Source organism: Poecile atricapillus, chromosome 1, assembly GCF_030490865.1.
Source record: "Poecile atricapillus isolate bPoeAtr1 chromosome 1, bPoeAtr1.hap1, whole genome shotgun sequence".
NCBI classification, from domain to species: domain Eukaryota; kingdom Metazoa; phylum Chordata; class Aves; order Passeriformes; family Paridae; genus Poecile; species Poecile atricapillus.
The window spans coordinates 30,085,543-30,110,390 of record NC_081249.1 but is presented as its reverse complement, the minus strand read 5'-3'; the positions used below and the strand labels follow the sequence as shown (position 1 = coordinate 30,110,390).

Here is a 24,848-nt window from a genome sequence, read left to right as displayed (position 1 = left end):
ATCTGTAAAAAGATTTAAGTACATTTCAATTTATCATGAATTGGGAATACTTTTGGCTTAAGTTTGTTCTCACACATTATGCAATAACATTTATTTTTAGCTGTATCCCAACTAACTCTGGTTGTTGCTACTATCACTGTTACATCAGCTAAAAATTTTTAAAAATAATTTAAGAGTTTTGTAATACCATCTTCTCTGCAGTTTAACCAAAGATCATTTTTGAAAATATCTCTCTTACTCAAACCTACCATTAGACTTGGATGTTTGGAGCAGTAATGGAAAACCTCCCAAAGGATTCAGCATCCAACATTTAACATTTTCACTGAATGATCTGATTGAGTCTATGTGTTGTGCAGGCACCTCCTCCAGGAAATCAGGAAGTAGGATGTTCTCCAATTCCTGGAATACAAATTCATGCTGCTGCACTTGACTGGTGTACCACAGATATTTATAGCAGCATGAAATAAAATTATATTGATAATTTAAATGTAAGTGTAAAGAAACCCATTTATTTCTTCCAATTAAGCAAGAACTAAGCTACCTTTTTTAGCGGAAGGACAAAGACCCTAAGAGTAAATGTTGCTTTCAAATTAATATATAGGAGCAAAATGGAAGCTATACCAAATTCCACTGGCTCTTTTCAAAACCAGAACCCATACTGGGCTGTCTCAGAAGAAGCCAAAAGATAGAGTTAAGGAATAAATGAAAGTCCCATGGTACAGCACAAAAGAAAGAGAGGGTCCTTCTCCTTAGAACTACCAAAAAGACATAAACACATAATAGCATAGTTACAGAAATCAAATCTGTGTGCAGTACCTTGAATAGATACCTATCATAGCTTTTTAACAGCTGGCATACATCTGGCAGGCACATCAGTTCTATTCTTTCAGGCTGCAGAGATGTCCAGAACGACATGATACAATCTTCCACCTGTCACACAAAGCCCTTTATGAATTTTCACTGATTTTACACTTGTGGAATGTAAAGTACAAATCAGTAAGTCCATACACAAACACAGAAGCAAAGGAATGACCATAAAGATGGTCTCTTTGCCTCCAGTGTAAGTGGAAGTGTGCTGGGAAAGCTGCAACAAGCTGAACCTCACCAGGCAGTGTCTAAAAGAGGAAAGAAACAAAGAATTGTGCCATGGATATGAGGATGTAATTAAAGATATGTATCCATGGCTATGTATTATGTGCTCAGATAAGACTTATTGATGTTCCAGGAGGGCAGGGCTCAGGATATACATACAAACTCAGATTCTTGGAGCATGTTGTATTAATTCAGGATTTTAAAATAACTTGACTAAATGCTCCTTTCGTCCATAAATCATCATCTACCTTAGCTCAAACCATCAAGTAAATAAGCTACACAGACACAATTTTACCCTTACAGTTGTTTGCTGTTTTCAGAGTAAATATTATTAAAGAAAAGGCATACCTTGTCAAGCTTGGTCTCTCTCACCATTTGTAAAATAACTTGACAATAGTTGTAGTAGTCATTGGCAAGCAGTGCAATCTGTTACCAAAAAGAGGGTACAAAATGATCTCACAGAAAAACAGCTAATGTGTTTTATGGCCACGTACTTTGAACGTACCAGTTCATAGGGGTATGTCTCACTTTGTGCTTGCTCTCCAAAGAAGAACTGGTTGAAATCAGGAGAAAGGTAATGAAATGTCTCTTGTTCAGTCTTCAGATAAATGACAGATGGATAATACTGCAAATTCTTACTCTTGATGCATCAGAATTTATTTTGGACAATAATAAAAAAAAAAAGATTGCAATTATCTTGTCAGTTTGGTTAAAGGTGTTAAGTATTTTCTTGAAATTGTAGGATATGATTTTATGATTTTCTTTAGAGAAATGCTTGTCTCTTTTTAGAAAATAGGGATGGGTGAAAGAAAAAAGAAGGGCTGCCTAAATATTTAAATCTTAAACTGTACATTAATTCATTTTCAAAACCAGTAAATATTAATGCCATACATATCTTCCATATATATTTTCTCTAGCACTCGTGTCACTCTTGTAACCCCCTGGATAAGGCTGCAGATAGCTGGCTGTGCTATGGGGGTGACAGGACATTTCCCATTGGCTGTCCTTGTCACAGCACTCATTACTGCACCTGAGCACTCGGTACAAGTAAGAGACAGACATCCAGCCTCTCATTTTTTCCTCACTTTGGTCCACATAAGTTTGGTACTCATGCTTTGCTGGCTGACATCCTACAAGCCTGGTATCAGGCCACCCCATGATAGCTCGCTGAGAGGAGAACTGCCGCAGGTTAATTTTACATCTGCCTTTTCCAGTGGGCAGAGATTGTGCTCTTTTTTCATAATTATTTCCTAGTATTTAAATACTTCTTGTGACAATAAACTCTGAGCATGTTGAAAAGTCATTGTCTCAACAGCATTAGGTATCATGGGCCTCAGGCAAGGAAGGTCGCTCTCCACTAATCCCCTAATGTTCAAAACCTGATCTGTCAGCCACAATTTCTGGTCTCAGTACAGAAAAAATTATTTAAGCTGACGTTAAGACAACAAAAGTATTTAGCTAATGGGTGAAATAGGAGTGGGGGAAGTAAGCATGTAGTGAGATTACACAGACCAAGATTATTTTGAAGAAGATGAGCTAGCTGTATTTCATCAGTACATATTAGATATCAGTTATAATTAAACACACAAATAGACATTTTGTTATGTCTAATGTATCTGAAACTCACTGTTCCTTTTTTTTGTCTATTCTTCTTGTAATCAGCTGCATTTTCAGAACTCCAGGAACTTCTACTGTGATAAAATATATAGCAGAAAAAAACCCAAACAAACATTCAAAAGCTCACTGATTTATTCTATATTTAGTAAGAATTTAGTAAGAAAATAGCTCAATACAGTAGGTTGAAGAATTGTATTTGGGAAACAAACCCTGCTTTCTGTCCTATCATTTGCTAATCCCAAGATTTTCTAATTAATCTGGGACCAACTTCTGAATTTTAAGATGAAACTGAAACACTCATTTTAATGACAATTGACCATTTAACGGTGTAATGTCTTTGAACTTCTTGCACCAGAACCATGGGCTTGTATTTGTAGCTGCTGTTTGTTTGGAATGGTAATAACTATTACAAATATCAAAATAACATAAATATTATAATCCTTTTGCTTAGGTTTCACAGTTATTATATTTTCTGCATCACACATAAGTTTAGATGGCATTTTGTTTCTGACTGCTTCCCATTTACTTTACAAGCTGGCTGGCCATGGTGTTCCATGCACTCAGAATCTGCCTGGACCTGCAAAGGCTTGACCACTGGCTTGTTGCTGAAAGTAGGCACAACAGGCTCTTTCTTGCTGTACTTTCTCCTGGCTCTCTCCCTACCTGTTTTGTTGAGGCTAATGGGAGCAGAGGCAGAGGCAATGTTGCTAGTAAAAGGGACATACTGCAAAAACTGGATGTCTCCAGTCAAGCCTCCATCTGCTGCTGACACCTGCACACTGCCTACGAAGGCCTTTCAAACTCAAGGGTCCTGTTGGACTTGGCTGTTTAGAAGGGTGACAGGCTATCTGATCAGATCCTGGCTACTGCTGTGTACCCTGTACAAGCCAGGGTACCACCCTACATCCGGAAGGGACAGAGGACAAATGTAAAAATATATCTGCCTGTAAACTCCAGCCACTGAAAATGCTTCCTCTTTATGCCATCCACAGGACTGACACTTGCCACCTTTCCCTCTGCTCTACTCTTCCATGAAGGCTGTGCTCCAGCAAAACAATCAATTTGGCTGCCCAAGACAGGGCATAACATTCACTCTGAGTATGTCTGGTAGTGCTGGTGACTCTTTTCCCCTGAACATTTTAGAAGCGGTGACTGGACAAAGCATATAAGCATATAAACATATAAGCAGAGATGTTTCATAACACTTCTTTCAAATAGGTCCTTCCAAAAGCCTGTGAAATAAACTTAATATTTTCCAGCTCCTGCTCTCCCTGAGAAGGAGGCCAGCTGTATCTTCTGCTGCTGCTACTATGGCAACACGTATCAGCACCGCTCGCCTCCAGTGCGTTGGCTCCCTCGGCAGCCTGGCTCCCCACTCCCCTGACACAGGACAGACAAGGAGTCCCCTGTACCCCAGCCAGTGATGCTTAATTGCAAGTACCTAGGGAACACTAACAAACAGTTTTATGTGCTCCCACTGTTAGCAAAGGGGGCTGGGACTCACCTGGTGCTTGGCTGCACATCAGAGATGCTCACTTCCCCCGGAGAGCAGTTCCTGGGTAAACACAGAACACACAATGAGGAGGTGGGTGGGAGAAGGGGAAGATGGGTGACAAAAAAATCACAAGGAATTTCACCGTCTCTCTTGCAGAGTTTGGGTGATGCTATGGGATGGGAACTAAAGCTAAAATGGGAAATACAACAATGGGATGAAATAAAGAATAACAGAGATGCAAATGGGAAGGACAAAAGAAAACTGAAAGGAGGGAAGGTGGTGAATGTGCATGCTGTTGACTGTCAGATTACACAGAGATTAGAAAAATTATTTTGCTAGAGGAAAATTTATTTTTTTTTTAATGAAAAAATAATAGGTTTGCTTCACTAGCCAGTCAGGAGCCTGAACCTTGCCTATTACTAGAATAAAAAAAACAACTCTTATGGAACCAAAATTCAGTGATATTTCTTAAACACTGCTGAGCCAGACCAGGTACCATTTTAGGGACAGCTTGTCCTCAAAGCCCCCATTCTGAGAGGGAACACATTCTATGTAATACAAATCAGTAAATGTCTGTAATACATGTGGAGACCTCATTGACTGCAGTTGCACATATTTACACTATTTTCAATGGTCACATATCTTCAAAGAATTGAAGATTTCTAAATGAACAAATTCACAGGTGCTGTGTAAGACCATCCTCATCACTCCTTGTGTGAATATGTTCCAACCCCGACATATCCGAGGTCCCACCAACTATCAAAATACAAACGCCTTTATATTAAAAGGCAAACCATTATAATCTTACTGCTATTTCTGTGACACCAACAAGCATAGCTCCAAAACTAGGCTTCAGAAGCCTAGTTCTTCACTACCAGCACCACATCAGTTGCTGGCTATCATGGTCAAGAAATATCCTTTTCAGTAATTAGAAATAGTGGTGCATAGTTTTGAAACCATTCTTTTCTTTACCACTCCACAGGTTGGATGGATGCCGTGGTCTCTCAGCTGGGCTCAGGGATCCACTTTCCTCTCTGGTAGGTGTGACAGAAAAAGCATCTGCATGTTGGATTTTATTCAGGCATGGGAGGGCGCAGTAGTTATTTAGGACACCTTCACTACTAAAACAGATATCCCTGGCCTCTGCCTGAGGGAAATGGCAACAAGACAAAGAAGTTATCCTGTTAGAGGGATCTGGACAACAAACTAGACTGAACTGAAATGGTGCATTAAAAATCTTCACTTTGATTTGGAAATTTCTACACAAATACACTCCCAAAAATTGAGATTATCGGTCAAATACTCTGCTGTGTTTATACATCTGATTACTTATATGAGAACACAATTTCTTCTTGCAGGTAAAAAAGTCTTAATTACTTTTTCAAAATTTCAATTTTTTAAGTAAAAAACAATCTAGACATTTCCATTGCTGTTTTTTTAATTGGATCATGAAAAATTAATGGCAATTTCAAAAAGTACTGAACCCTACTGATAGGACAGTAAAGATGAGTTATTTCCTTCATGACTTAATTACAAAAGATTTACAAAATTCCACACAAATGGAAACTCACTCACTTACTTGGTTGAAGCAGATGGTTTTTTAGTATGTGACCTAATTATTTCTTTCAGAGTTGTGCTATTCCTCCTTCTCTGGCTGTGCTTTGTGATTTTCTACTGCTTTCTCTCTGTTTTCTCCTGCTGTGCTATATGAGATACCAAGAGGTAATTGTGACACCCATCTGCCCAGGTGTTGTGGGCCTGTGTGTTCGCCTGGGACAGGGACATGTAGCTGCATTTAGAGTGGAAGCTGCTCTCATTTCAAATGTCTGACTTCACTCAACATCTTAGTGTCTTCTCAAAATTGTCATCAATGAAGGAAGCATCAGACAAGATAATTTTCTAGTTTGGGGACTTTTCTACTGCAGCTAGAAAGATGATCTTTGTCTGAATACGATCTTCTTTCTTTTTTTTTTTTCTTTTCATTTTTTAAAATTTTAATTTTTTTTTCATTTTTCTTCATTTTTTGATTTTTCTGAAAAGTTATAAAATCATAGAATAGTTTGGTTTGTAAGGGACCCTCAAGGTCTAACTCCACTACCATGGACAGGGACACCTTCCAACTACAGCAGGTTTCTCAGAGCCCTATCCAACCTGGCATTGAACAATTCCAAGGATGGGGATCCACAGCTTCTCTGGGAAACCTGTTCCAGTGCCTCACCACCTTTACTGTACAAAATTTCTTCCTAATATCTAATCAAAGCCTACCCTCTTTCAGTACAAAGTCTTTCCCCAGCTCTCCTGTTGGCTCCCTTTAGGTACTACAAGGTGTAAGGTCTCCAGCAGCCTTCTCCTCTCCAGGCTGAAGAATGCCAACTCTCTCAGCCTTTTCTCCATAGGACAGCTTTTTAAGAACCAATATCAAGATCAGTAGGTGGCTGGTTGATGTCAATCCTTTCCCTGGAAGGCACATCCTATTCCTTGGCTTGGCCAGATTAAATACAGTTTATTAATACGGAGTAGGTGTCGTGGCAGGCACCTCTGCAGCAGGTGGAGAAGGAGGAGGAGGCCTGCAGCAGCCAGGGCAGCAGCTGCCCTATGGTAAAGTGTGACCTACAGGGTGTTCCCCAGCCCATAGAGGAGCTGGCTCATTTCCATGAGGAGGGCCAAAGACAGAAGCTATGCTGGCACATGTGGTGTGTCTGTCTCCCAGCAGGGGCTAAAGTCCTTCTTTCTGCAACTGCCCCCAAACTCGGCTAACATTGCTTCTTTGGTTCCTCCTACTTTATAATTTGTTTTTTCCTCATGTTTCTACCCAGGGAGGGAAAAAGAGCAACAATTTAAATAATTCTGTTCTCTCTCAGCTCTCATATGACCAGAATCATCAGCTTTCCTTTTAAGCCCATCAAGATTGCTATTTTTAAGTGATGCTGCAGGGAAACACCTCTCTTTCCCTGAAAAGGAAAGACCAGCAGAGACATAGCCAGAGACCTGCAATATCCCTTAAACAGCAAACAAGACCTTTCCTCATTGTGCATGTCAAACCTTGGGCCTGTTCTGGTTATACTGGGTACAGACGAAGTGAAGGATATGACTTCAGTAAGTGTTACATGGGAAACCAGCCTCAAATTTCCTATGAATAATTTGTTTAGTCTCCCAACAACAGACTACCAGTCGATCATCTACAGAACCTGATCCTCTGTCCTGTCTCAACATTCACCCTTGACCCTCTATGGACTTCTGCAACATTACCTGCCATAAAACCTGTGAAGAAAGGCAACAAACCTATGGGTGTAATTTTTCTGTATTCTTCCAAAGCATGCACTCAATTAAGTATCATATAAAATATCACTGAAACAGTTCCAGTATCACCAGATATCTGGGTCCTTATAGGCTGACTTGTATGCTCCTAGCATTCATGCTACTGAATAATGCTGTATGTCCATGTTAAAGAATGGAAACCTAATTACAGAATTTACCCATATACATACTAATGTACAAGGCTGTAAGAGAATGAGGATACAAGCCTGGTCTTCAAAGTCCAAGGCATAGACTGCACCTAACTTTTTTGTTCAGTGCAAAGGAGTGGAAAACTGTTGCAGAATGGCAGCATTTCCTTTTATTTTTTTTATTTTATTTTTTTCCCCTGGGAAAAAATTCAAGCCTGTGGCTTGTTTATCTGAACCATGAGCTCAGCCATGAGAATTCTTCTGCCCACAACATGCTCCTGTCTACCCTTTAACCTACCATAGACTTACATTCATATCAGGCTTTTAGGCTTTTAAGTTTTGCAATCCTATTTTATTTGTCTTACACATTTTCTTGTTGATGTTCTCTTACAAGAAATGATTTTAAAATCTGATATTTTAAAACCAAGTGAACAAAGTATTTTTGAAGTACTGTTTCAAGTAGTAAAAACCCCAGATAGCATGATTGCGTGTAGGATTCTTCAAAACAGCACAGTCATTTATAATTTAATACAGTTCTTCAGTCTACTGTTTAATGAGGAAGGTGATAGAAGCCATTTCAATACATTTTTTTTGAGCTCCCATTTAAAGTCTCAACATATTAAGCTTCTCTTTTAGATTCAGCATGAGTTCCTGCTCTTAAGATCTACATGGCTAAAATGTCCAATTTAACGAAGTCTAATTAGGCAGTGTCTGTTTCCAAAATGCAGCTTGTCTATTAGGGCACAGCACTTAATGGCACAGCACTTTCATAGTGTTTATAATGAGAAGAAAAATATCATGCTACTGTCAGTGTTCAATAGATGATCTACAGATTCTCATGGATGTCATGTGACATTTTTTGATTAAAACATTTTTAAAAACAAACCTGAGATAATTTTGTTCATATAGAAGACAGCAAAAACGTGCATAAAATGAAGACTCCTTCTTGATAGCTATTCCATCATAATGATATCTAGAAAATAAAAGAAAGATGAACTGTATGATTTTCAACAAGCCAGCAAATAATTAATAATCCTCTTTTGAAAGCAGATGATCATTCTATTTAACCAAGAAAAGATCAAGTAGAAAAAGCTGTATTTGTTTTTTAAATTCTGTTGAATGTTTATTTTCCCAGACAGAAAATAATTACACAAACCTTTTACAAACTCCTTTTAACAGTTTTTGTCCTGCAATGATGCCCTCTTCTAAATGAAATAAAACTTAAGCCAGTGAGGGAGTGCCTCAGATTTGTACAGGACAGTTAGTGAAGTTAGGAACCAAACTCCTAGCAGAGATCCCCATATGCCCATGGAAGCCGAAGAACTCAGTGCAGCTGTTCCTCATCCATTTACAGTAGCTCAGTGACTGGATGGCCCGTCGGTGTCGCGGCAAGCTAAAACTCAACAGAACTACCAGACCTTCTCTAGGATTTATCTGAGCTCAGGGAGCAGCAGAGCCACCATCTCTGCTACCAAGGTGCTACCAGCTGGCTTCTCCCAGGCTGGGCCAGCAGGAGCCAGGGAGCAGTGCCTTGGTTTGGGGCCACCTGCAGCCAGGAGCGGGTAACCTTCTGCTGATAGCACGGGAGAGGCTACCAAACACCATCCCAAACCCTGTCTGCTGTGAGGAGGAGCCTAGGAGTGTCTGAGGTGAGGCAAAAAAAATAAAAGAATCCCAAAATAAAGGGTCTCCTGGCACAAGCTGATAGCCAGTCCAGGCTAGTGGAAACAAGTCACAGATCAAGTAAGGGTGTGTTCTCAAACCCCATACTTGACAGCTACACAAAATGCTTGTAAAATTATTCAGTCTCAATGACCTTAAAACATCACTTTTCCTAGTCTGGATGTTCAGTGTGCGAGTATAACTTTGGATATGAAAAAACATCAAACTCTCTGTGCTCTAAAAGAGAGGCAAGGGAAAAGAAAGGACGTTTAGGAGGAGGACCTGAAGATTTAAATGGTTTGAAACTGTACAGCACTTCCACTGACCATCAGTATATGCTGGGTCACTCCATGGATGTGTGCAAGGACGAAAAGCACAATACAGACATGAATCATAGCTGCCACCCCTGTGCATCCCAGAGCCAGTCTTTCCTGGCCTAGAGATGCAGTGTCTGAAGAGCTCTCAGTAAGGCTGTGATGGCTGGCAGATGCTTCATGCAAACCATGCTATTAATGGCCAATACGTATTGGAGCACTAAGGTCTTTTAAAAAGCAGTCCAATCTGGAATTCAAGCCTTACAAAAGCACATCTGATGTGGCAGTTTTCATGGAATTAACTCTATTTTAATGTCCTTGGTTACACCATGAATTACTCTGGATCTTGTGTTGTGTTATAGACTTGCAACCAACAGTTCAGCTGTCATATTACAGTGCTGGGGCTGAAAAGTCAGCCACATTAAAATTTTATTAGAATAGTTATAATTAACATTTTCAAAGAAAGGACACAAACCCAATACCTGATGCTTCCTGCTGTGGTCCGCTTTCTTGTCACCAGGCCTGGGAAAACTAACTGAATAAGCTGTACAAACAAACAGAAAATTAGAGAAACTTTGCAAATTCATTCTAAGATACAAAAATGTATCTGGCATACTTTTTTGTCTTTAATCACTTTGTTTACTTTTCATCATTTCCAGGCTAATACCTGTTCCTACATACCTCTCAAATGGTAAATGTTGAACTAAACTCAATCAGGCATTTGCGGAGCCAAGGCTAAGTAACTTAAGGGATTACCTCTCTCAGGTAGGATTTTTTTTTATAGTTTGCACTGGAAAACAGTGCTCACATCAAGAGACCCTGTGCAGCCAGGGCAGGATCAATTAGCTGGGGGAACTTGAAGGTGTCCTTATGGTCCCATATTCTGCCAGACTTTCAAGCCTTATTCATTTGAGAAGGACTTACACAAGGGGCTTCACCTACCCACTTACTTTTGGAAGGTGTACTGACAGGATAGGGCCAGACTTACCTGTTGTAAAAGGACCTCAATCATCAAGCTGCAAAGCAACCTTTTGACCACTGTGGTGGTGTGAACTGAGGTCATGCAGCATCTGTCAAGGTTGCGTTCTACAGAGTAATTAGATACTGTCAGGGTAAAAATCCACTTCACTATGATTATTCTGCATGAGCTGTCCTGTCAAAACAGAGACTAACTCAGGACACCTGCGTCCAGGACTAACCCAGGACACTCTAATATTCCCAGTGTAACAGGAACAGAGGATTTACTCCCTGTTAGCAAGGACTGAGGAGAGTCTCCACTCGGCAGCATGAAGCTTGGATGCTGCACAGTGTGCTGTTGGTCCAAAGGCCTGATAGAGGACTCATCAACATGCACCTCTAGTTTTTATGATGGACCTGTTCTCTGCATGTTTCTGCATGCACCCATCCCAGCTGCTCCCTTTCTCAAATTGATAGCTTAGCATAATCCCATTCTTCTAAAAGGACAGCCTATGAAACTGGGGCTTTTGTGTTACAAGACATATCCTTCCTCCTGCTGCCATTTCTTAGAGAAAGTGATGTACTTGGTCATCTGGATAGGGCAGATGAGATTAGGAGCGTCTTCAATCACCATAGTTTGATCCACATGGGGCTGGACTGCAAAAGCCCTTGCAGTCCACACACATGGAGGTTACTGTGCTTGGTAAATTATTAATAGCTCAGCCCATTATAGGCTGTGGTAACTGGTTACACATGCACTTAGGTTAAACCAGGACTGCTGCAGCTCCTGCTCTCCCCAGCTTCTTGCTACAAGGTCCATTCTCTCACTGCAGGACAGACCATTTCAAGGCACTAGGGAGCTGCACCCCAGCTTGCTGCTTTGGGATGTGTTAACCTGCACTACAATGCACTGGGTTTGTCGAGGCTGTGAGCAAATATTTGCAAGCAGCAGCCCACAGCAGCTCTGGCTCGCCAGCTCTTCCATGTGACCAGAATCACGCTTCATCTGTGCCTGTCCCAGCTTAAAAGTAAAACACATTGAGGTAAACCATACAAAGGCTTAGCTTACAGGTGGTAACTCAGCCATGATGGAGCACTGGAAGGATACAGGCAGGATGGGATTAATCTCATCTACATGGCTACAAGGCAGAGAAGTTGTTGCAGACTACATAGTCAATGGGAAAAAACAAAAGGCAATTCTGAGTCCCCTCTCATCTGAGCTGTCTGAGGTGACTCATACAGTGTGAGGAAACATGTGTAAATACTTATTTCTCTCCAGTGGCTACCTAGAGATTTTTAAGGTGACAAGCTTCATGGCCATTGTCTATGTTCAGCCAGGCAAATTCTACCCACAGTCTTAGCTGATGAGTGGTGATCCATTAAGCTGTGTTAATAAATCACACCGGATCACTCACTCAAATATTAATTTTCAGCAAAAGTGATTTGACTTATCCAGGAAAAAAATTAGATTCAACTGAATTGAGATAAATGATTCCTAGAATGGGGTTACCCACACAAATGAAATTGACCTCAGGTACAAATTGTACTTAAATTATTTTGGGCTTGCATTAAAACAATGCTTAGTAGCTCTTATTGTGGGAATTAATAGAAAGTTAGCCAGAAAAAATAGGAAGTTCTGAAGTCTGAGTAAGAAGTCTTGAACAAGAAATACCCACATGGCTTTCTGTCTTACTTAATTTGTTAAAAAAACTTAAATAGCTATGGGTGTTGATTGCAATTGGGATTTCTAAGTGTTAATAGTTCCATGGGTTGTATCAACCTCTTTGTAATAGAAAAGTGGAACTATTAGAAGGAGATTCATCTGTATTTGTTTTGCTTGGATGATTCTGTAACAACATTTTAGGGTATGTTTGGAGCAAAATCTCCTCAAGTATACTGAAAAGGGAAAGTATAAAATTATGTAACAACCAAAGGTATGTTTTAAAGAAAGAAGAATAATTTCTTTGGAATGAGTCATATAACTTTCTGCTGTTAAAAAAAGAAAACTGTAAAACTTTCTAAAATACTGACAAATCTTTGCTAATGTATTATAAACCAGTTCTTTGAAGAAAATAAACTCCATCCAAAACAATACTCTTTCATCTGGTACAAATGCATGAAGGCTTAACAGAAATACATTAGAAAATGCACAAGCATAATTCATTGCATGTTCATTCTTCTCTGTTATTTAATGTCTTTTGATATGCAGTGTGTATAGCTGATGATCAGGCTTTCTATTTAGACATCCCCACTTCTTATCTTGTATATCCTATCTACTCTGTACCTTTCCAAAGGTGGATGGATGTACTTGAATCTTGAAATCTGGGTTGCAGGTTTCAATATACAGCTCATATAGTAGCCGACAGGGTACTGTGCATCCTCCACACAAATAGAAATTATCAGCTAGCCTTTAAAACAAAAATCAATTGGTTTATGTCAGAGTTAGAAGAAAGAATTGTTAGATTTTTAAAGTTCATCAGATTTTCAGTGAACTCTGTAATAGTCACTCTGATTTTATAGAAGCATAGAATCAAAAAGAGCCACTTCCTTTGTGTTAATCTGTATCCTGGGAAACAATATACTTTTTCATATAAATACATATATGTATACTCTCTGTTTATTTTTAACTATTTAAGCCCTATTTTCCTTGTGTTCAACATATAAGAGAGGTCATGTGAGACTCTGCTAAGCAATTAACTAATCTCATATTTTTTAATTAAAACAATATATCTTAGTAATACCATTTTAACATTAAGACCAACACAGTATTACAACTTCTAATTTGCAAAATGTTGTTATATCAAAGGATCTAACTTTGGTCTTCTAAATAGAAAGGTATCCACTACACCAAAAATAGTAATAGGAGCATTTTTCCACCTAAAATGTGCAATATGGCATTTTGGGACAGAGTGCATGAACTATAAAGGACCACATTCTGTTTTCATATAATCTCACTGATTTTAGGAAAGTTTAATAGGAGAACAAAATTTTAATTTACAGTTAGTATATAACAGAACTACCAGGACTGAAAAAGGCTTAGATAAGGTGAATAAGTGAAGAAAATGTAAACTTGGTTACTTAATAGCATAAGATATTACCTTCACCAGGAAAAAATGATCTTTAGTTATAAAATAATGGCAAAGGTTTTGATGTCAGAAGGTAACAGGCTACAGTACAAATATGTGAGCAAAGCTGAAGCAAAGGAGCAGAGAGATTAATTTTCAAAGCATGACACACTGCCCCTATCACCGTGGTTTCTTGCTCTGACTCTGTTTCCGTTCTACCATATTATTTATGCATATTTAATTAATTTATCAGCTGAATGCCAGTGCAGCACAGTGCCAGTTACTCACTGTGTCTTTCATGACAATTGAGTTGGTTGGGTAAGCGGACTTTTCACATTCACCAAGGGTGATAAGTCAGCTGGATTTTAAATCAGCATCCTCTGTTTCAGTACCCTGATTTCAGGCAACCTATTTGTTTATCTTGGTTGCTTTGGCAGTTAACAGTGGATAAGGTCTACAGCAAATCTGCTTGATAGAACAGACTGAGCAAGAATATAGTCTCTGTGCAGCTTGATGACATTTACCTCATCTGTTATTTGTGCCTCCTCCCCTTTTTCCATTGAAGAATACTATCTGCTTCCCCCAGCTTTCCTCCTCCTTAGCAAAAGACCCCCAAATTCCTCACTTATATCTCCTTGAAGACCATCTCCTCACTCAACAACCCAAGAGGCTGTGCTGGACTCCCTGCCAGCTCCTTACCACCTCCACCCCACCATCCAACAGCAAAGCCTTCATGGCTAGACCTGAGCGGGAACCTGCACCCAAAGATAGGGGATCTGCTGCTCTAATGGGGTATTTCCCATCATCAGGTTCAAAGGTAAATGAAATTTATTCTACATAAGAGTCCTGATGAGCTCTGCCTCCCAGCAGGCAGAAATGCTTTTTGTTCTACAGTATCTGAAAACCCTTCACAATTGAGCAGTCTCAGAGGAGATTAATCTTAAGTTCAAATTCATCCTTAATATAACACCACAGGAGTCATTGGAAGTGCATCAGAAATTAATTCATCCTCCAGCAGCTGGTTTCTGCTCATAGTTTTTCCTCAGCATTTAACTACTTAGTGACAAATTATTTGGGAATCCCATTTTGTGAATTTTTTGTCTATTAAGCTGCCACTCTTTTTCAAATAGTTAGTCAAACACCTTCTTAGTGCTGACACATAAGACAAAAATATTTCTATCAGGAAAACAATCCACACAGAAAAGAGCACAGCACTCATCTTCTTGCTTATTAGCTCCAAGGTTTTCAAAACCTCAGTTTTTATGGCATGCTTCAACATAAAACTGTGAATAAAGACAAAAAAAATCAAAAGGAAAGTGTGGTTAAGGGAGAAAGGTAGAGGTTAAAGAAAAAGAACAGGGGGAAATATGTCCTCCGTTTATCTACTGTGTATCCACACACCATGTAGGGTTTTTATCCAATTCATTTTAGGAGCCCAAATAGACTCCAAGTGCTTAGGGTTTGCCACCTATTCCATGTGAACACTCAGCAGCCAGGCCATTATACAGGTTGGAAAGCCTGCTGTTAAACCATTTCTGGACTAAAATCTGGTTTGCTATTGGAAATGCTATTGGAAAATGAAGCTGAACCTTTAAAATTTTTCAAAATATGAAAAGAAGGTTGTTATGATGAAAAAAACATTAGTTCATCTTTTCAAGGATTGCTCATGATTCAGTTTTATGCTGTGTCTCAGACATGTTGGATGAATGACCTTGCATGAACCTCTTCCTTCAGTCCTTTTAAAATGGGAGCAGTGGTATCTAAATCACAGTGAAAACACAGACTAACTCCCACTGCTCAGATATAACTGACAGGGGGAGTAAAATTATTTAAGATTACTTGCTGACGAGTTAAAAGTTTGTATGTGTTGTTACTATTTCACAAAAGCTTCATCATTATTTACTAGCAGGACTCATCTGTGCTTGGGGAGACAAGTAAAGTAACCCTGGTTTCTCTTTGGCTGTCACATGGCAGATGATGCTCTTCTCAAAGCCCAAGAAAACAATGGCGACAACCTTCCCGCACTACGCAAAGTGTCTCGTTAAGGAGTTCGACCTCCAGCTCAAGAAAAAATAACCTTGGAGAATGTCAAACGCCCGGCATCACCCCGAGTGCCAGTGTGGCACCTGCTCGCAGCCACTCGTGTGCTGTAAGAGCCCATCAGGCACGAGTGGCCGAGCCAGGGAGATCCTCGACGGCTGCCCTGCAGCATCACACCAGTGGATGGCTGCCAGGGGCCAGATCCCAGCCCGTGGGCGGCCTGAGACCAAATCCCGTTTCCCCCATGTCAAATCCCCTACATATCACTAAGTCTCGTTGCCGGAGATGGCCTTTCAGGAAGATTTTTCCGCTTTCTTGGTATCGTTTACGCATCACCATGATGATGGGGCCTTTGCAGCAAACCACACTCTTGCCCCGCGAAACCGCGAGAAGAGTTAAAAGCAGGACTCCTACACCCCCTGTGGCAGGGCAGATCCTGCGAGCCCCCCGGCAAAGGAGCGACAGCCGCGGCACCTCCCCGCTCCATCCTCAGCCGCGGCCCGGCCCCGGTGGCGGGCGAGGGGGCAGCACGCACCATTGGAGGACGGGGAGGTAGGTGAGGGAGGTGGGGCCGAAATAAGCCATCTCGGCCAGCTCCAGCTCGGGCTGCTGCTCCGTGTCGTCCATTGGGACGGGGATGGTGGGGCCGGATCCGGTGTGTGCCGGAGCCGGCGGGTAACGGACGGCGGGTAACGCCCGTCCCGCGCAGCCCCGCGCCCGTCCCGGACCTGTCCCGCGCCCGCCCCGCGCAGCCCCGCGCCCGTCCCGGACCTGTCCCGCGCCCGTCCCGCGCAGCCCCGCGCCCGTCCCGGACCTGTCCCGCGCCCGCCCCGCGCAGCCCCGAGCCCGTCCCGGACCTGTCCCGCGCCCGTCCCGCGCAGCCCCGCGCCCGTCCCGGACCTGTCCCGCGCCCGCCCCGCGCAGCCCCGCGCCCGTCCCGGACCTGTCCCGCGCCCGTCCCGCGCAGCCCCGCGCCCGTCCCGGACCTGTCCCGCGCCCGCCCCGCGCAGCCCCGAGCCCGTCCCGGACCTGTCCCGCGCTCGCCCCGCGCAGCCCCGAGCCCGTCCCGCGCTCCTCGGCGCTTCCCGCAGGGGCTTCTGCGCCCCGCGGAGATCTCGGAGGAGCCGGGGCCCCGAAGGGGAGGCGCCACGCGGCATTGCTGGTACCCCCTGCTCTGCCGCCAGATGGGGTTTGGGTTTTATGTTTTTTGTTTGTTTGTTTTTGTTTTGTTTTGTTTTTGGGTTTTTTGGGTTTTTTTGTTTGGTTGGTGTTTTGTTTGTTTTTTTTCTTTTGTTTTGGTTTTGGGGTTTTTTTGTTTGTTTGTTTTTGGTTGTTTTGTTTTGGGGTTTTTTAGTGTGTTTTTATTTAGTTATTTGGGGTTTTTTTTTCGGTTTTTTTTTTGGTAGGACCTGCAGGCTAGAAAAGGAATTCTGCCCAAATTGGAAAGCCGATCGTGCAGTGGTGCTTCTGAATATCACGCAGTGGCAGGAGAAGAGGGGATAGCTTCAAACTAAGCCTAGATTATGCGTTAGGAAAAAATTCTGTACTGTGAGGGTGGTGAGGCACTGGCCCAGGCTGCCCAGAGAAGCTGTGGATTCTTCGTTCCTGGAAGTGTTCAAGGCCAGGTTAAATGGGGCTTTGAGCAGCCTGGTCTGGTGGAAGGTGTCACTGCCCATGGCGGGGGGGGGGGGGGGGGGGGTTTGGAACTCGGTGATTTGTATGGTCCCTTCCAACCAGGCCATTCTATGATTCCGTAATTCTGTGATCACAAGTGCCATCTTAGAAGGTTTTGCACATCTTTAAAGCCTTACTTTCTTTCAGAGTTTTCAACAGGAATGCTGCAAACTCCCATAATTGTTTAATTTCTCTTTGATACAGATAAATGAAAGGTCTGTCTGCTCTGCTGAAACCCTGTAAGCACTTTTCCATCACAAGTATCCATTATGCAAAATGAGCTTTGCTGCCATGTGACTGACAAACATAAATTATGTATGGCTGGAGCATCTAAAAGCTTACTAGTTCATGGCTTTGGGTTACATCAGAGCTCAGCTTCTCAGAAACTCCCACAGCTCCCTCCTGTTAATTAGCTTCCTGAAATCCCCATGTATGACACAGACTGGCTTGCTTCCTTCATTATGACCACAGACGAAAGCCAACACGTTGGTAGGAAGCAGGGGTAGGGAGCACGACACCAGGAAGAGGAATTGGAGGTGACAGGTTACTGGTTTTCTGGTCCCTTGGTGTACCTTGTTTTTGAGGAGCAGTGCACACAGATGTATGGCTTTGAATCTGTGAAGCCTCATGCTGTGTTGAGAAGCACATAGGAAGATGATGTTCACTCAAGGGCCCCTGAACCAAAGCCTTGAAAATGCTGTCTGCCAAAAACACAGGTTAATATATGTATTGTAACCAGTAGTCTGCCATCAATAATTGTACTTAATGGCTGACTGTGGAAGCTTCCCTCAGTAGCTGCATTTTGGTCTTGATTTTGTATGTCTGCAGTCTACTGACCTCTTCTGTGGGACATTTAACTTAGCAAATACTCCTGAAAATACTGTAGAGTGAAAGCTTTCTCGGGTTGAAGTAGCTGTTGTAAGAACTGACAACAGTGAAATTGCAGCAGCTGTAAGACTTGTGTGGTGTTGCCATGTAAGTACTCCCGGAGCTTCTGCAGCAGCTCAGGCGGTAGGTGCTGCCTGGGATTGTCACTGCCTGTCCACTCTGCACTCAGAGCAGTGCCCTCCACCCCATGCACCTAAGGAAGAGGAAACCTCATCTCCGGTTTCCAACAACTGGCTTGTTTATGTGTTTGCATGTGCTTCTGAGTCCTGGTCATAGTTCTCTACATACATGACCAATAACTGACTTTTTGGGGCTGTCTGAAACTCTACACAGTGAAGTTCCTTAGGCCCAAAGACACCCAAGCAGGAAAAATCCCAAAAAACATTTACAACTTAGCTAAAACTGAAGAATGGTAAATAGAATATTACTGTGGTAACAGACTAAAGTGAGGGAGATTACACAGATCAGAAAGTCCTTGGACAACACTTACTACTTAGAAAGGTTTTGATGAAAAGAAGAAATTGCTGGACAGAAAAACCTGTTGAGTTACTGTCCATGGCTTGAGAGATACCAATCAGGACACAGCATTTTTCCTGCCCAGTTTGCAGATAATGAGATAGACAGATCTGTTCAGAACTCTTGACACACTTCTATTTGATTAGGGCTTTCCCATTTTTTTCCAAAAATTACTCTTTACCTTTCAGATAATTCTAACACTTGCTTTTTTGTTGGTGATGGTGGCAGCAGGGAGTAAGTGGGAGAGGAGGGAGATTCTGACTTTAAATGCTAGGCTGTTTGTAGAATTTGGTTGAAAATTCTACTAAATCAGTTTCTTCAGTTTACACCAGTCAGACAGGACCGATGGATAAAGATTAGGTCAAGCTGTAGTAAGTCTTTATTCTTGCATAAGCTGAAAGCTGCAAAGCTCTTTATTGCTGTCACGGACATACTCCTTGCATAAAATTACAGAGTATATAATGAACATGCACTTTGACTGAAAAAAGAATTGGTATAAAATTAGGAATATGGTTGAACAGATTAAAAGGTGTACGAAAAAAGCTTCCTTCCTCTGACTTTCACCCATAACTAGGACAAATTTAAACCAAACTTTGAGGTAATAGACATCTCCAAAACATCGTAAGGAGTGTCTTTAGCACAAAATTGTTCAGATTACTGGCTGCCCTCAGCCCCCTCATCCTACATTCAAGAGAAGATTTGGATACCTTGGGAGATTTGGATGCCTTGTAAGGTAAACAGATTATGTAAGAGATCTTGCTGGTGACAGCTGTCTTGTAAAGGCAAGTGCTAACATCTCTCAGATATTTACAGTTTTAAAAATAAGTGCTTTATAAGATATTTTAATACTTAAGCAAAAGTATGTATGAAACAATCATTAAAGCAAGTGAATCTACTACAGCTTCCACCACTACCAGCAGCAATGAATAGATGTGACTATAGTAAATTGCATGTTTCCCGTGAGTTGCAAAGGCCTGAAGAGTATTTATTGCATTCATTTTCATCTAAGAAGGAATGGGTAAAAGAGCTTGAAAAGGAAAATCAAAAATACCAATCCTTCCCTCACACCCACCAAACCAAGGTCCTGGAGCAACGTATCATCAGCTTTTCCATATGAAAAGTTAAAAGAATTGGGCCACTGTTGGTGTAAGAGTCCCACTTGACAAAGGCAAACATCCCAATTTGAGAAATGTGTCAGTACATTTTACTGGTTTGTTTTGTTTGTTTGTTTATCCCTACTACTTGGCCTACCAGGGACAAAATTACATCTGTGCAAACGTTTACTCATTTTCCCTTCATTTGAGATCTACATTATGCCAATGATCAGGCATTACCTAAATCTGATCAGTTTAATATGAGCAGAGATCTTCAGTCATAGTTCTCTTTCAAACTTTAGTTTGAAATAGATCACTTGAAATAATCAAACATACAAAATTTATTTCTGTTTTTGTCATGACATTTGAAGCAGCAGCAAAAACAAAACAGGATTGCAACCACGTTCTCCTTAAGTATAACGCTTTAACATTATGAAACGCTATGTCCTTTATAAGCCACGTACTTGGACGTGAATGCACATGAGGAAGAGGAAGGATCCTCTCCCAAGTGCCTATGGCATGTGAACTCTTTCGTGTATGAAAATCCAATTCAGCAGAGCATGTCAGCATGTTTGTAAGACTGCTTCATTTCAGCAAAGCATTTAAGAATGTGCTTAAATTTAAATATGTACTTAGCTGAATGTTCTGCTGAGTGGGGATTGATGGCTGAATTGAGGCATTAAACATTAATGAGCGAGCTGGGAACACAAAATAATATGTAAATTGGGATGTGTCCTGTCATGACTAGAATAAACTGATTCAAACAATGCAATCATTGCGTGACTGAGATCTCTTGAAAGATGTGAAGCCATTGGAAATACTTAAGACCTGGTGACTTGAGATGGGACACAATCACTGACAATCACTCAGTCCTTCACTCATCTCAAATCACCTGGTTTTGGAGTGTCTGGGTGAAAATCTCTTCCACACAGGGACCAAAACACTTAACTCTCTGTTGACACGTGGTTAATTCCAGATGCTGCCCAGGGCAGTGTCATCTACTGATCTTCTTTTAACTAGGATGAAGGATGAATTCTCTGACTGCTTTTGGTCCAGCCACAACTGGTAGCAGGGTCTGTCTGAGCAGCTCTGTCTCTCTCTTGTCTGGAGAGACTCTGGTGTGAACACTTCCCACGGGGCCCTGCTGGTCACCCTTCGTGCTCCTGTGTAGGGCAGTGCCTCTAGGAAGGTGACGGTGGAGCTGAGGATTGTGGTTTCCACCATGTGCTGACACTTGCTCATTATATTTCTTGCTCTTTGGACCAGCTTAGGGCAGACAAACAGTTTATACAGTGACTCATGAAGATGGAGATATGGATAAAAGCCTATCTGTCCAGAAGAGGCTGAGGTAATGCTTGCAGGAGAAAGCAACTGCTTCATTTCTGCTTGGCAGAAGATGTTGTGCTTGCTCCTCCAAGTAGAAATAGCACTTTGTCATGCTTCCCGGATACATTCTTTTTGTGGTTTTGTTTTGTTTTCTACATTTTGGATGCATACTGGAGTTAACTTTCTGTTTAATAGGACAATCTATTATTAACAGCTGTGCTATAAACTCTGAAATAGTGATTAGCTAGGTTTGCATGTTAGAGTAATTTGAACAGACAAAAAAAATTCCTGTACAATAAAAGAAGGGGTGAGTCATGCAGAAAAGCCCCATCTATCTCAGAGACTAGAAACAGCAGCTCTTACTCTAGCTCCTGTGCCTGGTTTGCAGACGACATGCAAAAAACCCTTGATTGCATTTGTGTGTCAGGAATGTTTACACAGTGAATCAATTAGTTCTGAAGTAAGGAATGGCATTAAGGGCAACTTTCAAATGTGTTCACAGTAAAGTCCAACTACAAAAGTTTTGAAAAGAGACAAAAATATCACCCTCCTCCACAAAAATAAATATAGACTTTATTGTGAAAAGAGATGCTTTCTTTCTTTTTTCTAAATTAAAACAAGAGGTGAAAATGTTTCACTTAAATAGCCACATTAACCAGTAATTTTCTTGAAAGTACTTGTTGAAAGATTCAGTATAGTGTTTGCATAATTAAATGACAATGCAGTTAACAGTTAACTCCTCTGAAACTGAATTATATTGTAACAAATACAAATTCTACCTCAATAATTTTTGAGGGTAAAGCATATGTTACATGAGTAATGTAGTTTTATCTTCCCACCTTTTGAATATCTTAGGCCAAATGGTACATCAGAGAAACATTATATGCATGTAGTGTCAGGGGTGGTATGATTAAAACTGCATACAGTTCGGTATTCCTGTTATTCTTTTACAAATCTTGTTTTATCCTTCAGACTAGAAAACACAGTAGGAGATAGTGTGATTTATGCCTTGCTTATAGTTACATAACTGACATTTTCATATAATATTTTATCTCAGATTACCAATAAATTCGAGAGAGAGAAAAAACACCCTAACAGACTTAATAAGCCTAACCACTGTAGGAACAATGAAACCTGAACTACCATAACCCATCTGACCTGTTCAGATCCACCAGGACCCCCTCTTTGATCAGGGAGGTGAATTACATAACCTCCAGACATCCCTGAGCAATGCATGATTGCTGCATGGTCTCTCTTAATTGCATCTGAAGCACTTGTGACTTGCCTATGCTTGGCTTTTGTTCAAATAAGCAGAACATTCATTTATGTTACTGGCAGTAGCATTGCTCTAGCTGCAGCAGTGTACAGATACAGCCAAGGCAAACCTTATAAAGAGAAGTCTTTTACTTGGGCCAGTTCATACAGCTAGACTAGATACAGATGCTGTATGTCCACACAGATTGTGTTGGATCTGAAGCTAGCAGCAAACACATGGCTGATAAAGGTTGGGAGCAATTGCTCTGGTAGAATGAGATAGTGTTTCTTTTTCCCAATTTAGTGAATTAGATTAGACTGATATGGTTTAGGACGACAAGATGTCTGCTATACCAATGGATATCCTCCGTTTTCTTTGGAATAAATTACAAAATTAACCTTTGTGAGAAATTGGATTTGAAATTCCCCTTTGAGGAGCTTGTGTGTTTATGCTCTGGCCCCATAGGTTTGCACTGACATGAAGGAGCTCTGGGGTGGTTGGATTGTGACCAGCCATGGAGGGGCTCTGGACTGATCAATGTCCTTCATTTATGGTCCTGATTTGTGATCCTGATCTTGAACTACACTCCATCATTTCTGAACCTTACAAATACTTTCCTTACTGCTAAGTGCTCCTCAGATGGTTTACATAAAACTTTTCCACCTCTGCAAACTCCTTATTTTGACTGTGTGCTATTTGTAAAGTGGAACTGGCCCTCTGGTTGGTACTGTTGGAATTTTACATGAGCAAGGACTAGAGCTGAGTGAATATATACCCTAAGTATTCGCTTGCATTCAAAAGGGAACTTCCATTTAACTGTGGTTTTAATCCTTTCATATTTGTTTTCTATGAATATGCCATCATGTGATCTTTACTAGCATAATACTTCTCTGTGAAAATGCCCATGTGACTTACTCATGGGAGGCAAACATTTAACTCAAATGTTGCGTTTCCAGAAGGAGGTTCACAATTTTCTGTTGACTTTGTTTTGATTACTTACTCAAACTAAATGTTATGATCCTTGAGGATAAAGCAAAGCAAACCTAGGCAGTGTTATAATCAGTGGGAAAATAAGCATTCACACTCAACTTGTTAATTTTTAAAAATTATATCAATATGGGCCAAAAGATATATGAGGCTTAAATTCCCTTTTCTCAATTTATTGTAGAAGACACATTCCCAACTGAAAATGTCAATGTGGATTACAGTATTCATAAATGGGATGATTTGCAGACCTACAATTATTCACTGAAGTATTTAATTCATGATTTTATAACAAGCACATTTCAGACTTGAACTGCACATCTACAATTGATTCAATGTAAACTTTGCCAAAGAAAATCCTCTGGTAAGATTAAAATGTGTGTGTTAGAGATGCAGGATGTGGTTGCTTAGTTACTAAGCAGGAGTCTACCTGAAAAGCACAGAGTATGGAGAGCACTTCAGAATATGAAGAAGGGTTTTGCCCTTTACTTTTGACTGACATTTCTGCTGAATGTTAAAATCTTGCATGTGGAACCAATTTTAATAAACAGTGACTCCAGTCTGGCAATCTTATTGCTATTGCAGCCAGTGGTAGTGCAACCATCAGGGAAGATAGAATCATTGGGGGAAATTTAGACCAAAATTTAGACAAAATTTAGTTTTAAGAGGCATTTAAGAGGCGTTTTAGAGAATGTACCTTGGATATTTTTATCTCATATGCCATCCTAGTTGCCCTCAGATAAACAAATCACTCAGATAAACAGATATTTCTTATCTGTTTTAATATTTTCAGTATAACCTTGGATTATTTTTAATAAAATGTTTGTAACAATTTAAAATTAAAAAACCTAAAAAGACCGTTAACCTATAGTTTTTAAAATTAGTTTTCCCTTGAATCTGATTCTTGACAGAAACAGTATTTAACAAGATTCTCTGATGCTTTTGCAATTTGACAAATTTTTTTTCAAATACTTCTAATGTATTTTCACCACTTGTCTTGAAAATAATCAAGAAGACAATGGATTATTCCCCTTTCAACGGTGCAACAAGAAGTTAGAATCAGAAATGTTTTCTATAATTTGAAGCCTTAATGGCCACAGGGAAAAATATTTTTAACTCAAATCTTTAATAGTTTTCATAATTGAAAGAGATGCTAACATATTGTTAGGAATGCAGAAAGCTTTTGTTTTAGTAGATACACAGTTTTGACTTTGAGTGAATCTTGGAAAACAGCATGATTTAACTTGCCATCACAGTCAAGTGATCTATATGAATGATATCAGACAATCTTATGACATACTTTTTTATGCTTCTGCACCTGTCATCTTGTCTTTTTCCAATTTTCTTAGCTACAAAACAGATGTCAAATGTTTTGTTTGTAGAAGTTACCCTGGAATTATTTTATCACTCACACCATTTATAG

At 40.7% G+C, this 24,848-nt stretch overlaps 1 protein-coding gene across 1 annotated transcript in view; it reads right to left on the bottom strand.

Moving 5' to 3' along the window:
• The window catches only part of RFX8 (regulatory factor X8), a 30,132-nt gene extending 13,669 nt beyond the window's left edge, over positions 1-16,463 (bottom strand). The window contains exons 1-10 of the mRNA XM_058831859.1: positions 16,224-16,463; positions 12,868-12,991; positions 10,109-10,170; positions 8,537-8,623; positions 4,214-4,264; positions 2,720-2,783; positions 1,598-1,732; positions 1,441-1,518; positions 817-930; positions 249-399 (exon numbers count right to left, since the gene is read on the bottom strand). Coding sequence (XP_058687842.1) covers positions 249-399; positions 817-930; positions 1,441-1,518; positions 1,598-1,732; positions 2,720-2,783; positions 4,214-4,264; positions 8,537-8,623; positions 10,109-10,170; positions 12,868-12,991; positions 16,224-16,315 — 958 coding nt within the window. The 5' untranslated portion in view covers positions 16,316-16,463. The remainder of the gene's footprint in view (positions 1-248; positions 400-816; positions 931-1,440; positions 1,519-1,597; positions 1,733-2,719; positions 2,784-4,213; positions 4,265-8,536; positions 8,624-10,108; positions 10,171-12,867; positions 12,992-16,223) is intronic.
• Between the last annotated feature and the right edge of the window lie 8,385 nt (positions 16,464-24,848).